The sequence below is a fragment of the Tursiops truncatus genome, chromosome 4, assembly GCF_011762595.2.
Source record: "Tursiops truncatus isolate mTurTru1 chromosome 4, mTurTru1.mat.Y, whole genome shotgun sequence".
Classification (NCBI taxonomy): domain Eukaryota; kingdom Metazoa; phylum Chordata; class Mammalia; order Artiodactyla; family Delphinidae; genus Tursiops; species Tursiops truncatus.
The window spans coordinates 36583544-36601900 of record NC_047037.1 but is presented as its reverse complement, the minus strand read 5'-3'; the positions used below and the strand labels follow the sequence as shown (position 1 = coordinate 36601900).

At 38.3% G+C, this 18357-nt stretch overlaps 1 protein-coding gene across 16 annotated transcripts in view; it reads right to left on the bottom strand.

The window, feature by feature from the left end:
• Positions 1-18357, bottom strand: part of LEKR1 (leucine, glutamate and lysine rich 1) — a 279091-nt gene that overhangs the window by 29016 nt on the left and 231718 nt on the right. For all 16 annotated transcript variants that reach the window (XM_073803834.1, XM_073803835.1, XM_073803827.1 and 13 more), the window contains one exon: positions 14320-14413. In XM_073803834.1, coding sequence (XP_073659935.1) covers positions 14320-14413 — 94 coding nt within the window. The remainder of the gene's footprint in view (positions 1-14319; positions 14414-18357) is intronic.

Genomic DNA, 18357 nt, shown 5'->3' with positions numbered 1-18357 from the left:
TTTCAACTGAAAACTTGAGGGGATATTTGTTCTTTTCTTTTCTTTTTTTTTTAGGGATTCATTCTTCCCCTATTGTAGTCAATATGGTTGAGTGGGAATCTGTCCTGCAAGGGTGAGCATGTGACCCAGGTCCAAATGAATCAACATGCCCAGTCTTGCCAGCTGTGGTGATTGGTTCAAGACTAAGCACATGATTCAGTTAGAATCTGACAGCTACAGTGAGTTTTTTGCTAAGAATGCAGAAAAGAGACGGGAGGAGCTACTGTTCCCTTTTTGCCATCAGGAAGGACAACTCTGAGTCTGAAAATGAAACCAATCTGGCAGAAAACCAGCTTGACAGCCCTGAATCCAGCTGTGCCTGAAGGTAGCCCACCACTGAACTTTGCAGTTACGAGAGCCAATAAATTATATTTTCACTTAAAAGAAGAAAAAAAAGAATTTCACAATAGTATACTTCCATCTTTCCCTTCCCAGCTATTGTGATATTGTTGTCATATATTTAGCTTCTGCGTGTTATAAATCTCATTAGATTATTAATATTTTAATTTAAATAGTCCATTATAATTTAAAGAAATTTAAATGATAAAAATATCATATTTATCCATATTGTTACCAATTCTGGTGTTCTACATTCCTTTGTATAGATCCATATTTCCATCTAGTATAATTTTCCTTCTGAATAAAGGACTTCTTTTTACATTTCTTATAGTGTGGGTGTGCTGGAGATACATTTTTTCTGGTTTTTTCATTCTGAAAAGACCTTTATTTCACCCTCATGTTTGAAAAATATTTTCACTTTGTATAGAATTCTAAGTTGACAGCTCCCACCACCACCCCCTCACCCCTGCCCCACCCTTCTTCTTTCAATACTTTCTGTCCCACTGTCTTCTTGCTTATATTGTTTATGATAAAAAAAAAAATCAGCTCTCACCCTTATCTTTGTTCCTCATATATGTCTTTTATTCTCTGATTGCTTTTAAGATTTTCTTTTTATTAATAATTTTGAGCAATTGGATTATAATGCTTGAGGTGTGCTGAGCTTCTTGAATCTGTGGGTTTATAGTTTTCATCAAATTTTGTTTTTTTTAACTGTTATTTCTTCAAATATTTTTTCTGTCCTCTCCTGTCCTTTGAGGAGTCCAATTATACATATATTAGGCCACTTGAATTTGTCTTACAGCTCACTGATGCCCTTTCTTTGTTCTGGGTCTCTTTTCTATTTTATTTCATTGTATAGTTTCTATTGCTGTGTCTTCAATTTAACTAACCTCTTCTTCTGGAATGTTTAATCTGCCATTAATCCCATCCAGTATACTTTTCATCTCAGACAATTGTAGTTTTAATCTCTATAAATTCAGTTTAGGTCTTTTTTATATCTTCCACGTCGCTGCTTAACATGGTCAATTTTTCCTCTAGTTTTTGGACATATGGAATACAGTTATCATAACTGTTTTAATGTCCTTGTCTGCTAATTCTAACATCTGTGCCTTTCTGAGTCAATTTTTATTTGTTGATCTTTCTTCTCATTTTGAGTCCTATTTTCCTGTTTCCATGCAGGGCAATTTTTGATTGGATGCTAGACATTGTGAATTTTATCTTGTTAAATGCTGGATATTTTTGTATTCTTATAAATATTCTTGAACTCTCTTCTGGGATGTAGTTAAGTTTCTTGGAATCAGCTTGAGTTTTTTTAATGCCTTCCTTTTAAAATTTGTTGAGCAGGACCAGCTCAGCATTTAGTCTAGGGCTAATTATTCCCTACTACTGATGCAAGACCCTTCTGAGAACTCTACCTACTGCCCTATGAATTATAGGTTTTCCAGTCTGGCTGGTGAGAACAGGCATTATTATTGGCCTTGTGTAAGCATTATCTCTGATCCTTTCAGATGGTCTCCCTTGCTCTGGGTAGTTTCCCCATTTATATGCACTGAGCATACATATAATTAATGGGGATTCTTTGTAGACATCCAATATTCTTTCTCTGTGCAGCTGTCTCCTGAGAACACTACCCTGTGAATTCTAGCCACTTAGAGTCCCTGCACTCTTCATAAGGTCTCCTCAACTCAGAGAATCTGCCACACTCCACCTGGATTCCCACTCCCTGTACCATGGCCTTAAATTTATCTCAAGGCACTAAGTTAGGGCAATCACAGGGGTTATCTTGTTTGTCTCTTATCTCCAAGAATCACTGTCCTTCATTGCCTGATGTCCAGTGTCTTGAAACCATTGTTTCTATCTTTTCTCCAGTGTTTTAGTTGTTTCAGGAAGGAGGGTAAATCTGGTTCCTGTTAGTCCACCTAAGCCAAATACAGACATTTTGGACTTTGTATTAGCTCTCATTTTTGAAGGGGGTGGGGGTGTGGTATCAGTTCTCATTTCCTGGCTATATAACCTTGGCAAATTACCTAACTTCTCTGAGCTTTATTTTTTTCCATGTGCAAATGGGAATAATAATGTTAGAATGATTAAAATTATATTGATGAAAAGCATTTAGCACAAGGCTTGGCATATAGTAAACACTCTAATAATAGAGACTATTTTTATTATGTAGATTAAGGGTTTAAATCAGATGATCTTTGCAGGCTATTCCAGACCTAAAATTTTATGATTTTATTAATTCAATTTTGAAAATTACATGGCATAATTTAAAAAATTAAAGTGTACCCTCAATATTCATTTTAACCATACATTAATTACACATAAATGAAAACTGATATTTTTTAAATGACGACTTTATCTCTGTCAAATTGTATTTTACAAGTTGTTTTTTTAAATTCTATTAACAGTACACTGAGGTACATTAGGAATTATTAGGCCATTTGGCTCTTCCATTTTAAAGAAGAATTTGAGATTTTTTTTGCCTCACCCTTCAATGCTGGAATTATTTCTTGAAGTAAACTTTTTCTCCCTGAGTTTTCACTATCAATCCATTTGCTTAGTCAGGAATTAAGGTTTTGTTTGTTTTAACTACTGGTTTCTCAAAACGCTATGTACTGTTTAAAATGAGGTCAATAGTATAATCCTAAGATGTTCCATAATGTGATATCTTAGTAATAATCTAAGAAAATATTTGGTTGGAATTTGTTTATGGCACTATAAAGTGATCGTCAATAGGTGACTATCACTTATTGTAAGCAGTCTGGCTGTGGGAAACGTTTTAATTACAACAGTTTTTGTTTGTTTGTTTTTTGGTTTTTTTTGTTTCGCGGTACGCGGGCCTCTCACTGCTGTGGCCTCTCCCGTTGCGGAGCACAGGCTCCAGATGCGCAGGCTCAGCGGCCATGGCTCACGGGCCCAGCCGCTCCACGGCACGTGGGATCCTCCCAGACCGGGGCACGAACCCGTGTCCCCTGCATCGGCAGGCGGACCCTCAACCACTGCGCCACCAGGGAAGCCCTTAATTACAACATTTTAACTGAAAAGTAACAACACTGCATTTGGAACCAATTTAAAATGTTCAGCATGCACATTAATTTGCTTTCTTCACATCAAAGCAATACTTGAAATAAACAAAAATCCATGATAATTAGTAAATACTCAGTTATTTAAAAATGTGCCATCCTTGTTGCACAGCAACTATTGCTTCTATTACGTGCTTTTTACATACTCTAAAATAATTAAGCAAGGGCATAAATTGCTATCTACTTTTTTTGACTGTTAAAAGCATTTAAGTTATGAAGTTTATTCTAATATGTGTATTACACATTTGTAAAGGGAACATTTCATTCCTATGCAAAGGCACAATGACCCAAGAAAGAGATGACAATGTCATATTAGCGATTCTCCTTTCTCATGAGAGGACTTTCAGGGAACTTTTAAATCATAGTCTCAATAACTAACACAGCCAAGCGTAATTATCATTCGCTGGCTTTACTGGTCTGGATCTTGATTTACTACTAAGCTAAATTATAAGGCTTATTAACAAAAAGTCATGTCCTCTCAAAAGAATGAAATGTCCATTTATAGTAAAGAAAATTACACAGGCCAAAATACATCTATGATATAATTAATTTATTAGAAAGATATCATGGTTTTAATAAGAACTTAGAGAATCTCACATATGTTTATTTTCATCAACAAATTAACTTAGCATAAAGCAAGAACATATAGTTTTATATGGTCAGATGCTAACACTAACTTCGTCGGCATGCTGTGTTAGCACCTCAGGGATAGGGCACAGGAAGCAGCAGTACTAGAGTGGATCATGGATGCAGAGACTTCTTTTCCAGTGGATTATATCTGAAGGTCATTGGTGGGGTGTGACCAAAGAGATGAGGAACTTCTACATAAGCAAAGGCAGGAAAGTTCATTTTGTCAATCTAAGAGGAGCTCAGGAGTTTGAGGGAAAGGAATGATCTGTGAATCTCCATCAGCATTTCACTTATTCCATCAGTGAAATTTCTTTTACTTTTTCAAAGATTTATTTATTTATTATTTATTTATTTAATTTCTTTTTGGCTGCATCGGGTCTTAGTTGCGGCATGCAGGATCTTTTTTGAGGCATGCGGGATCTTCATTGTGGTGTGTAGGCTTCTCTCTAGTTGTGGCATGCAGGTTTTCTCTCCTCTAGTTGTGGTGCACAGGCTCCACGGCGCGTGGGCTCTGTAGTTGTGGTGCATGGGCTCCAGAGCGTGTGGGCTCTGTAGTTTGCGGCAAGCGGGCTCTACTTGAGGCATGTGAGCTCAGTAGTTGTGGCATGTGGGCTTAGTTGCCCCGCAGCACGTGGGATCTTAGTTCCCTGACCAGGGATCAAACCCGCATCCCCCTGCATTGTAAGGTGGATTCTTTACCACTGGACCACCAGGGAAGTACCCATCAGTGAAATTTCTGACTCAAAAGATGGGATGTTTATAATATCTCTTTATACATATTGCCAAGCTGCCCTCCAAAAGGCTGTGTGTAATTTCCAGTCCCTTAAAGAGTAAAAATGAAAGACTATCTCACTAGACTTTCACTGCAAGACAAAGTTGAAGCAGTAAAAAATAATCTCTCCTTGCTTTAATTTGAATTTTTTGGATTGCTAGATAGGTGGGTCATCTTTTCATATTTTTAAACATCGATTGGTAAGGGTAGGGGAAGTGAATAAGGATAGACTAACAACTTAGTACACCGAGGCTAAAAAAAATAGAAGTAATTAAAGAAGTGTGGGCTTTAGAGAAGAAGGAGAAGAAAAAGCCTATGTTGGAGGTTCCGAGTCAAGATGGAGGTGTGGGAAGATGCAGAGTTCACATCTCCCCACAACTAGGGTGCCTGCCGGATGCTGGTGGGGGACCCTGACGTCCAGGGAGATGGGAAGAACCCCCAAGAGCACCGGTAGGATGTAGGGACACTGAGGGGGGAGGAGAAGTGGAGCCTGGACAGGACAGGCGCCCCTGAGGGGTGACTGAGAGGCAGGAAGGGGAGGGGTTCCCACGCCTGGAGGGACCCTCAGGGGCTCAGATCAGAGGGGGAGCGGGCCCAGCATTTCCCCTGCCCAACCAGCTGGGGAACTCTGCCCGGCTCTCGGGCTGGGTCCTACACGCTCAGTGGTCCCCTCTGGGCCAGGCTGGTCCTGGGGGCATAGGAGGGAGGCCAGGAGAGAACAGGAGAGGCGGTCGAGAGGGGCCCTCCAGGACCAGAGGATCAGGAAATGAGCAGAGGACGTTTGCCACGCTCACTTGGGCACTGGGAACCTGCCGAGCCCCCAGGCTGGTCCCACGCCCTCCAAAGCCCCCTCCAGGCTGCGTGGGTCCTGGGGGCATAGGAAGGAGGGCGGGGAGATCAGGAGAGGCAGGTGGGAGGGGACCTCCAGACTGGAGGAGCAGTAGAGGAGCAGAGGGCATTTGCACCACCCACTGGAGCCCAGGAAGCACGCTGGGCTCCCAGATGGGGCCCCCCCACCCTCTAAGACCAGAGGCAGGAGGCATGCCTGGGGGCTTCTGTTCTGTTGAGCCTAAGCCACCCCTCCCACAACCCCCCCACCCACCCCACTTCCTTTTCCAGCCCTTTGGGTCCTAAGCATAGGGCACGCCCACTGCCCAAACTTCACCGCTGCTTAGGCCCTACCCTCCACAGCCAAGGCCTTTTCCACTTCTTTTTTCCTCCTCCTCTTTTTTACTATTGTGGTTCTGTTTTACCTTCTAGTTGTTGTTTCATCTATATTTTTATTTTTATATTTTTTCTAACATAGCTGTTAGTTTCCTATTCTAATTTTAGTTTTCACTTTGTTATTGTTCTACTTTTTTTTTTTACATCTTTATTGGAGTATAATTGCTTTACAATGGTGTGTTCGTTTCTGCTTTATAACAAAGTGAATCAGTTATACATATACATATGTTCCCATATCTCTTCCCTCTTGCGTCTCCCTCCCTCCCACCCTCCATATCCCACCACTCCAGGCGGTCACAAAGCACTGAGCTGATCTCCCTGTGCTATGCGGCTGCTTCCCACTAGCTATCTACCTTATGTTTGTTAGTGTATATATGTCCATGCCTCTCTCTCGCTTTGTCACAGCTTACCCTTCCCCCTCCCCATATCCTCAAGTCCATTCTCTAGTAGGTCTGTGTCTTCATTCCTGTCTTACCCCTAGGTTCTTCATGACATTTTTTTCCCCTTAAATTCCATATACATGTGTTAGCATACGGTATTTGTCTTTCTCTTTCTGACTTAATTCACTCTGTATGACAGACTCTAGGTCTATCCACCTCATTACAAATAGCTCAATGTCGTTTCTTTTTATGGCTGAGTAATATTCCATTGTATATGTGTGCCGCATCTTCTTTATCCATTCATCCGATGATGGACACTTAGGTTGTTTCCATCTCTGGGCTATTGTAAATAGAGCTGCAATGAACATTTTGGTACATGACTCTTTTTGAATTATGGTTTTCTCAGGGTATATGCCCAGTAGTGGGATTGCTGGGTCATATGGTAGTTCTACTTGCAGTATTTTAAGGAACCTCCATACTGTTCTCCACAGTGGCTGTATCAATTTACATTCCCACCAACAGTGCAAGAGGGTTTCCTTTTCTCCACACCCTCTCCAGCATTTATTGTTTCTAGATTTTTTGATGATGGCCATTCTGACTGGTGTGAGATGATATCTCATTGTAGTTTTGATTTGCATTTCTCTAATGATTAATGATGTTGAGCATTCTTTCATGTGTTTGTTGGCAGTCTGCATATCTTCTTTGGAGAAATGTCTATTTAGGTCTTCTGCCCATGTTTGGATTGGGTTGTTTGTTTTTTTGTTATTGAGCTGCATGAGCTGCTTGTAAATTTTGGAGATTAATCCTTTGTCAGTTGCTTCATTTGCAAATATTTTCTCCCATTCTGAGGGTTGTCTTTTGGTCTTGTTTATGGTTTCCTTTGCTGTGCAAAAGCTTTGAAGTTTCATTAGGTCCCATTTGTTTATTTTTGTTTTTATTTCCATTTCTCTAGGAGGTGGGTCAAAAAGGATCTTGCTGTGATTTATGTCATAGTGTTCTGCCTATGTTTTCCTCTAAGAGTTTGATAGTTTCTGGCCTTACATTTAGGTCTTTAATCCATTTTGAACTTATTTTTGTATATGGTGTTAGGGAGTGATCTAATCTCATACTTTTCAATGTACCTGTTCAGTTTTCCCAGCACCATTTATTGAAGAGGCTGTCCTTTCTCCACTGTACATTCCTGCCTCCTTTATCAAAGATAAGGTGACCATATGTGCGTGGGTTTATCTCTGGGCTTTCTATCCTGTTCCATTGATGTATCTTTCTGTTTTTGTGCCAGGACCATACTGTCTTGATTACTGTAGCTTTGTAGTATAGTCTGAAGTCAAGGAGCCTGATTCCTGCATGGCTGCCTGCATGGCTTGTGGGATCATGGTTCACGAGCCAGGAGTCAGGCCTGAGCTCCTGTGGTGGGAGCCCCAAGTCTGAACCACTGGACTAAAAGAGAACCTCAGACCCCAGGGAATATTCATCAGAGTAAGGTCTTCCAGAAGTGCTCATCGCAGCACCAAGACACAGCTCTACCCAACAGCTAGAAACTGCAGTGTTGGAAGCCACAGGCCAAACAACCACTAAGACAGAAACACAATCCCATTCATTAAAAAAAAGAAAAAAAGTGAGACAGCAAAAAAATATGTCATAGAAGAAGGATCAAGGTAGAAACCTACAAGACAGAATAAATGAAGAGGAAATAGGCAATCTACCTGAAAAATAATTCAGAGTAATGACAGTAAAGATGATCCAGATTCTCAGAAATAGAATGGAGGCACAGATTGAGAAAATACAAGAAATGTTTAACAAAGATCTAGAAAAACTAAAGAACAAACAAACAAAGATGAACAACAAAATAACTAAATGAAAAATACACCAGAAGGAATCAATAACAGGATAACTGAGGCAGAAGAACGAATACTTGTGCTGGAAGACAAAATAGTGGAAATAACTGCTGAGGAGCAGAATAAAGAAAAAAGAAGAAAAGAATTGAAGACAATCTCAGAGACACCTGGGACAACACTACATGTACCAACATTCAAATTATAGGGGTCCCAGAAGAAGAAGAGAAAAAGAAAGGGTCTGAGAAAACATAAGAAGAGATTATAGAGCAAAACTTCCCTAACATGGGAAAGGAAAGAGTCACCCAAGTCAGGAAGCACAGAGAGTCCCATACAGGATAAACCCTAGGAGAAACACACCAAGACACATATTAATCAAACTAATAAAAATTAAATTCAAAGAAAAAAATTAAAAGCAGCAAGGGAAAAGCAAAAATTAACATACAAAGGAATCCCCATAAGGTTATCAACTTATTTTTCAGGAGAAATTCTGCAGGCCACAAGGGAGTGGCAGGATATACTTAAAGTGATGAAAGAGAAAAACCTACAACCATACCCAGCAAGGATCTCATTCAGATTTGATGGAGAACTCAAAAGCTTTACAGACAGGCAAAAGCTAAGAGAATTCAGGGCCACCAAATCAGCTTTACAACAAAGGCTAAAGAAACTTCTCTAGGCGGGAAACACAAGAGAAGAAAAAGACCCACAAAAACAAACCCCAAACAATTAAGAAAACGGTAATAGGAGCATACATATCGACAAAAACCTTGAATGTAAATGGATTAAATGCCCCAACCAAAAGACACAGACTGGCTGAATGGATACAGAAACAAGACCCATATATATGTTGTCTACAAGAAACCCACTTCAGACCTAGGGACACATACAGACTGAAAGTGAAGGGATGCAAAAAGATATTCCATGCAAATGGAAATCAAAAGAAAGCTGGAGTAGCAATACTCATAACAGATAAAATAGACTTTAAAATAAAGACTGTTACAAGAGATAAGGAAGGACACTACATAATGATCAAGGGACTAATCCAAGAAGAAGATATAAAAATTATAAATGTTTATGCACCCAACAAAGGAGCACCTCAGTACATAAGGCAAATGCTAACAACCATAAAAGGAGAAATCGACGGTAACACAATAATAGTAGGGGACTTTAACACCCCACTTACATCAATGGACAGATCATCCAAACAGAAAATAAATAAGGAAACGCAAGCTTTAAATGACACAAAAGGCCAGACAGATTTAATTGACATTTATAGAACATTCCACCTGAAAGTGGAAGAATACACTTTCTTCTCAAGTGTACACAGAACATTCTCTAGGATAGATCACATCTTGGGTCACAAATCAAGCTTTGGAAAATTTTAAAAAATTGAAATTGTACCAAGCATCTTTTCTGACCACAACATTATGGGATTGGAAATCAATTACAGGAAAGAACCTGTAAAAACCACAAATACATGGAGGCTAAACAGTGAGCTACTAAATAACTAAGAGATCACTGGAGAATCAAAGAAGAAATTAAAAAATACATAGAAACAAATGACAACAAAAACACAACAACCCAAAACCTATGGACCCAGCAAACGCAGTTCTAAGAGGGAAGTTTATAGCAATTCAATCTCACGTCAAGGCGCAAGAAAAATCTCAAATAAACAATCTAACCCTACACCAAAAGCAACTAGAGAAAGAAGAACAAACAAAACCCTAAGTCAGTAGAAGGAAAGAAATCATAAAGATCAGAGCAGAAATTAATGAAATAGAAACAAAGAAAACAATAGCAAAGATCAATAAAACTAAAAGCTGGCTCCTTGAGAAGATAGACAAAACTGATAAAGCTTTAGCCAGACTCATCAAGAAAAAAAGGGAGAGGACACAAATCAATAAAATTAGAGTTGAAAAAGGAGAAATGACAAGTGACATCATAGAAATACAAAGGATTATAAGAGACTACTACAAACAACTATATGCCAATAAAATAGACAACCTTGAAGAAATGGACAAATTCTTGGAAAGGTACACTTTTCCAAGACTGAACCAGGAAGAATTAGAAAATATAAAGAGACCTATCTCAAGTAATGAAATTGAAACTGTAATTTAAAATCTTCCAACAAACAGAAGTCCAGGACAAGATGGCTTCTATCAAACATTTAGAGAAGAGCTAACCCCCATCCTTCTCAAACTCTTCCAAAAAATTGCAGAGGAAGGAACACTCCCAAACTCATTCTATGAGGCCACCATCACCCTGATACCAAAACCAGACAAAGATATCACACAAAAAAGAAAATTATAGATCAATATCACTGATTAACATAGATGCAAAAATCCTGAACAAAACACTAGGAAACAGAATCCAACAACATATTAAAAGGATCATACACCATGATCAAGTGGGATTTATCCCAGGCATGCAAGGATTCTTCAATATATGCAAATCAATCAATGTGATACAACATATTAACAAATTTAGGAATAAGAAAACATGATCATCTCAATAGATGCAGGAAAAGCTTTTGACAAAATTCAGTGCTGATTCATGATAAAAACTCTCCAGAAAATGGGCATAGAGGGAAGCTACCTCAACATAATAGAGGCCATGTTATGACAAACCCACACCAAATGTCATTCTCAATGGTGAAAAACTGAAAGCATTTCCACTAAGATCAGGAAAAAGACAAGGATGTGCACTCTTGCCACTCTTATTCAACATAGTTTTGGAAGTCCTAGCTATGGCAATCAGAGAAGAAAAAGAAATAAAAAGAATCCAAATTGGAAAAGAAGTAAAACTGTCACTATTTGCAGATGACATGATACTACTATACATAGAAAATCCTAAAGATGTCACTGGAAAACTGCTAGAACTAATCAATGAATTTGGTAAGGCTGCAGGATACAAAATTAATGCACAGAAATCTGTGGTGCTCCTATACACTAACAAGGAAAAATCAGAAAGAGAAATTAAGGAAACAATCCCATTTACCACTGCAACAAAAAGAACAAAATATCTAGGAATAAACCTACCTAAGGAGGCAAAAGACTTGTACTCAGAAAACTATAAAATACTGATGAAAGAAATCAAAGATGACATAAACAGATGGAGAAATATACCATGTTCTTGGATTGGAAGAATCAATATTGTGAAATGACTATACTACCCAAAGCAATCTACAGATTCAATGCAATCCCTATCAAACTACCAATGGCATTCTTCACAGAATTAGAACAAAAAGTTTACAATTCGTGTGGAAACACAAAAGATCCCGAATAGCCAAAGCAATCTTGAGAAAGAAAAACGGAGCTGGAGGAATCAGGCTTCCTGACTTCAAGCTATACTACAAAGCTACAGTAATCAAGACAGTATGGTACTGGCACAAAAACTGAAATATAGATCAATGGTACAAGATAGAATGCCCTGAGATAAACACACACACATATGGTCACCTAATTTATGACAAAGGAGGCAAGAACATAAAATGGAGAAAAGACAGCCTCTTCAATAAGTGGTGCTGGGAAAGCTGGACAGCTACATGTAAAAGAATGTAATTAGAACACCACCTAACATCGTATACAAAAGTAAACTCCAAATGGATTAAAGACCTAAATGTAAGACCATACACTATAAAACTCATAGAGGAAAACATAGGAAAAACACTGACATAAACCACAGCAAGATCTTTTTTGACCCACCTCCTAGAGTAATGGGAATGAAAACAAAAATAAACAAATGGGAACTGATTAAACTTAAAAGCTTTGCACAGCAAAGGAAACCATAAGCAAGACAAAAAGACAACCCTCAGAATGGGAGAAAATATTTGCAAATGAAACAACAGACAAAGGATTAATCTCCAAAATATACGAACAGCTCATGGAGCTCAATATCAAAAAAACAAACAACCCAATCCAAAAATGGGTGGAAGACCTAAATAGACATTTCACCAAAGAAGACATACAGATGGCCAAGAGGCACATGAAAAGATGCTCAACATCACTAATTAGTAGAGAAATGCAAATCAAAACTGCAATGAGGTATCACCTCACACCAGTCAGAACAGCCATTACCAAAAAATCTAGAAAAAAGGGTGTGGTGAAAAAGGAACCCTCCTGCACTGTTGGTGGGAATGTAAATTGATACAACCACTATGGAGAACAGTATGGAGGTTCCTTAAACAACTAAAAACAGAATTACCATATGACCCAGCAATCCCACTGTTGGGCATATACCCTGAGAAAACCATAATTCAAAAAGAGACATGTACCACAATGTTCACTGCAGTACTATTTACAATAGCCAGGACATGGAACCAAGTCAGAAAGAGAAAAACAAATACCATATGCTAATGCATATATATGGAATCTAAAAAAAAAAAAAAAAAAAAAAATGGTACTGTTGAACCTAATGGCAGGGCAGGAATAAAGACGTAGACATAGAGAGTGGACTTTAGGATATGCGGGGGAGGGAGGGGAAAGCTGGGGTGTAGTGAGAGTAGCATCGACATATATACACTACTGAATGTAAAATAATTAGCTAGTGGGAAGCAGCAGCATAGCACAGGGAGATCAGCTTGGTGCTTTGTGATGACCTAGAGAGGTGGGATGGGGAGGGGGGGAGGGAGGCTTAGGGGGGAGGGGTTGTGGGGATGTATGTGTGCATGTGGCTGATTCACTTTGTTGTACGACAGAGACTAACACAGTATTGTGAAGCAATGATACTGCAATAAAGATCTATAATAAAAAGAAGCCTATGCTATAAAATAAAACAAAAGAATGAGACACTTAGAGCAACTTTAGTCCATATTCTCAAATTTTAATTGTTGCCCATATGGAACTGTTGCTATAGAGATCATTTTTGTTATAGCCTGAATGTGCTGTCCCCAAAGGATAAGGGAAGGGGGATTGATTTATAGAGGGCCAGACTGGTTGAGTATGGCCAACTGTGTGAAGACTGGAAATGAAAGTGACAAATTTAGAATTAACCTGACCCAGCAACAATACCTAAAGGATTTCATCTGTGGATGGCAGAGTGGGGAATTCCAGGTGGAGACATTAGTTTGAAGGTGGCCACCAATTGTTGCTTGAGGTTACGAGTTATAAGGTCTAGTCACCAAGGAGAAGCATCTGATGATAACCAAATACATTGTTGGGACTTCAGTCAAACAATCTGAATTTCAGTAGCCAGCTCTAGTTCTAGATGCACATGTAAGACAAAATCAGAAAATCAAGACAGAAGGCTAGAGCTAGGATTAGGTACTGGTGGGGGAAAAGAAACAGCTTGGAAGGTTTCAGCACAGTATGCATGATAAAGCCAAGGGATCAATCAAAAAGTATGAGAAGTTTATGACAGGAAGATGATGTCTATAGCCTCAATGACTAGAGCTGTGCAAGGCCTGAGAAGGCAGGGGCTAACAATTTTAAAAGTATGATTTGTATTCTTTAAAATTATGAAAGCAATACATATTCACTCTTGAAAGTTTGAAAAATATAGAAAAGACAAAAGTCAATGCAATTTTTTCATACTCTAAAAGCAAACATCTTCTTTGTAAATAGTGAGCTAAATACTTATTCATTTTATTTGCCAGAAGTTTATAACTGAATAATTTTAAGTCATTGGTCATTGTTCATTCTCTTGTATTATCTTCTTAAAAGCAGAGAAATCATAAGAATGAATTAATATTCCCCTGCTTTTAAGGATGTAGTCAAATGCAGATTCTGTCATTTTATGGGAAAAAGGGTAAATATTTAAAAGTAAAAATTATGCTTTTACATAAGAACTAACAGCTATCTTAATCTTATAAGATTTCAAATTCTATTCTTATGTTTTAACTTCCTACTTGTCTAATATTTTGTAAAAAACATATATTGTAAGCACGTTTGGTCTAGGAAATTCCAGAAAGAATCAAAGGTGTGCATAGAAGCAAAGAGACCTATCTGAAGTAGCCTGGCAAATGGACAGAATTTTTTAAAAACAAATAAGACACATGCTGCTGAAAGCCACATTACTGTTACCTTCTCCCTCCAGTTATCACCGTTCAGCATCTTCTGTCTAAGGGTTTCCTGCAACTGCTCCATGCTTTTCTGATGTGAAATCAGCATCAATTCCCTGAAAATCATAAACACAACAAATGAGTCAAGACACACCCTTAACACCCTTCTTAAATTACAGTTCGTGGCTCAGGGATTATTTCACAACTCAGTCTGTTTATTCTTCTCTTTAGAAATATATATATACATATGTGTGTGTGTGTGTGTACTGCTACTACATACTATTTTAACTGTTGTTAACAGCAATTTAAAAACACTGGCAACAAGGTAAGTATTTTCTCAGGCTTAATTTTTGCTTAATAAGTAATATTATTATTTTTGCATGAAATAGTAACAACATATGTGTAGTCACAAATATAATAAAATACTATACATTGTGGTTCTAAAGTTTATGACTAAATTCTAACACTAGGTCATATTTTGTTTCTTTAAAAAAGGAAAATGTGTTGGGATATGACACAAAACCAGCACGTTTGTAGTTCCTGCTAGATTTATTTTTCTTTTATTTATCTCAAGTGCTAATACGAACAGACTGAATTAAGTAGAGGGTAATATCTGAAATGTGGTATAGTACAAAACATACTAGAAAATAGGAGAGAAAACACAAAGAACATTTTAATATTTTAATCCACGTAATTGGATCTTTTTCTAATAAATTTATTTATTTATTTATTTTTGGCTGTGTTGGGTCTTCACTGCTGCATGCGAGCTTTCTCTAGTTGTGGCTAGTGGAGGCTACTCTTCGTTGTGGTGTGTGGGCTTCTCATTGCGGTTGTGGAGCACCCGCTCTAGGTGCGCGGGCTTCAGTAGTTGTGGCACACAGGCTCAGTAGTTGTGGCACACGAGATTAGTTGCTCCGCAGCATGTGTGATCTTCCCATGTCCCCTGCATTGGCAGGTGGATTCTTAACCACTGCACCACCAGGGAAGTCCCCACGTAATTGGGTCTTAAAGCTAAGTTTGTGACCCTCTGGGTGGAAGTAAGTGTGGGAGATTCATGAGAACATTTCTCCAGGGGCCCTGAAGTTAAGACTTTAAATATCACAAGTGGTGGCAAAAGTATGCCTGTTGATCAGGGAGTCCCTCTACCCCCTTCTATAATCACCATAACCCTTCTTATTTTCTGTGTAGGTGATTCTTTTCCATTGCTTATTCCTCTTTCTAATCCCTTTGTTTTCCATCATCACCCTCTTCCCTTTAGTTCTGACCCCTTTTCTCAAACTTGTGACTTTCATTTATGACTGCCTGTTAGACATCTCCACCCTGATGAGCCATCAACACCAAAGATTCCACACATCAAAAAACAAATTCATCATCATCTCCAACGGTCTTGCCTTTCCTTTTGACTTCTGAAACCTTCAACAGTCACAATCTTTAGCTTGAAATCCCTGAGTCATCTCTGACTTTTCCTTCTTCTTGTTCTACCACATCCATTCAGTAACAAGTTCTATGTATTCTGCTCCGTGGTGCACCTTGAACTATTTCCTCCCTTCCTTTCCGACTACTAACAGTTAAGGTTCTTGACTTTATTTCTCACCAAGAGTATTGTAATAGACTGTCAATCTATCTTGATCTGTATTCTCATCTCACTCTTACAGTATTATTAAACATTTTTTAATAAAAATAGTGCCTACATTTCTAGGCAAGAAAATTTTAAGGTCATGAACATAAAGACACATCAACTTGGTAACCAGGATTATGAATATTATTTGAGGGAAAATGATTGAAAAGAACAAAACTCCCCAGACTTTTTTTTCAGAACTGTGTCAGACTAGGTACTTTGACAACTTTCCTACTGAAAATAAGTAAAGTTTTGTTTTCACTTATAAAAAAAATCTTAAAATTCATCAGTGATCTGGACAAAAAGTTAGGAAGATGCAGGAAACACAAATCAAGAGAAAGGACAGAAAAAGGTTATCAGTGGAAAACTAGTGAAATTTGAATAAAGTCTATAGGTTAGTTAATTGTATTATACCCATATTAATTTCTTAGTTTTTACATATGTGCCATGGTTATGAAAAATGGACAAGAGGGAAACAAATTCTCTGTAACTTTTCTTTAAATACAAAATTATTCCAAACTAATGGTTTAAAAAAATGAAGTAAAAGGAAGAACCCCAACAATAAGTAGAGCACTGAAGCCAATTCTCACCTTGAAGGTACTTTCCAAATCTGATGTACTTGAGCATTAAATTTCATAGCCATGAAGGGCACTGGAGTCAGGAGAGAAAGGAAGAGCTTGAGAGGAAACTCACCTGCATAAAACTGCATCTCAAAGAGGGACACATGCAGTATGCATTTTTGTCATACTGTATGTAAGAATATGAAATTCACACCCAGTATGTGTAAAATACAAATAACATCCCCTCTCAAAGAACAAAAAAGAAATTTCCGGCTTTGAAGTTTGGTGCTAGGTAGAGGGGAAAATACAAATCTCCCACAAGAATTTGTAAACACAAGCCAGTCCCAGTGCAGGTTTGTATCCTGAATTCACACTACCTGAGTGGTCCAAAAAGCTTCATATTGAGGAGATATCTTACAATGGTGTTAGGATAACCTTGACTCCAGATGCCTGGTAGGAAAAACACCAATATGTTTGGGAGAAACCTATCTTCGACTTGAAACTCAGAGATTCCTACAGATAAAAATTTAAGACCTATGAGACCATAATTTTAAGAATCACAAAATTATTTTTTTAAAGCTAGTAAGAGGAAGAATGAGCAGACACAAATGATAGCATAATCAAAGCCACAAATTCTAAAGTATTTTCAGATATTGAATATAAATAAGGATGTACAATATGTTGGAAGAAATAAAAGATTAATTTAAATGACTAATGAAATCTGAAATGAACCAATCAAACTTGTAGAAATGAAGCATATAATAACTGAGATGAAAAGCTCAGTAGATGGTCCTATAGCAGATTATTCACAGCTAAAAATGAAGTAATAAACTGAAAGGGAGATTCAAAGAAATTATACAGGGTGCAGTACATGATGTCAAAAATATGTAAAATATAAAAGAGGTTGATATATGGAGGATAGAGTGAAAAGATCTAATATTTCTCTATTTACCATCTCAGAAGCAAATGAGAGAGAAAGGGAGAGGAAGGACATTACAGATTGATGAAAAATACCAACCCATAAATCTAGGAAGCCCAAAGGATTCCAAGCAAGATAAATAAAAATAAATCTCATATCTGGCACCTGGTAGTGAAAATGAAGAATATTGGAATTAAAAGAGATTTTAAAAGACGCTGGAGAGGAAATAAAACATATTGTCTTCAAAGGAACTCAAATGTATTGAAAGCTTATTCTCCAATAGAAACAAGGAAGGCCAAAGACAGCAAAATAATATATTAAAATCCCATGAGAAAATAACCATCAATCTGAAGTTGGGTACCCAGCAAAACTATCTTTCAGAAAGAGGCCGAAATAAAATATGCTCAGAAAAATATAATCTGAGGGTTTACTGCCAGCTAAACGACTTCTAAAAAATATGCTTTGCAGGAAGGATTATGATCTCAGAAGGAAGGTCAGACGATCAAGAAAAAATGGTGAGCAAAGGAACTGGCAAACACACAGGCAGGGAGGGCTTCTTGGGTGTGTGATCGATTCAGCTGTACGGGGCCCATGTTCTGAAGGGGGTCCTGGGTTTCAGATTTAATGCTCTGTGGTCACCACTGAGAAATTCTTAACAACTTTATCTTTGAGTCTGTGTTTTGTAAGTGAGGTCTAATGGGACAGTCAAGCACATGCTGGGGTCTTGGAGCCTCGGCTCACACAGAGTCCTACCTCTCGACACCTCCCTGTCTCCCCAGGATGGTTCTCAACCCTTTTCTCCCTGACCCTTGCCCAGCATCTGCTGTCATCCTCTGCTTCAGTGGGCACAGGCATGGGGAATGTTGGGTCTGCCATATGTGTCCTTTTGGCTGAGTCTGGGGCAGGGCCTTGGGTGCCTCTGAGAGCCTGCATCCATGTTACAATTTCTCCATGCCCAAGGGA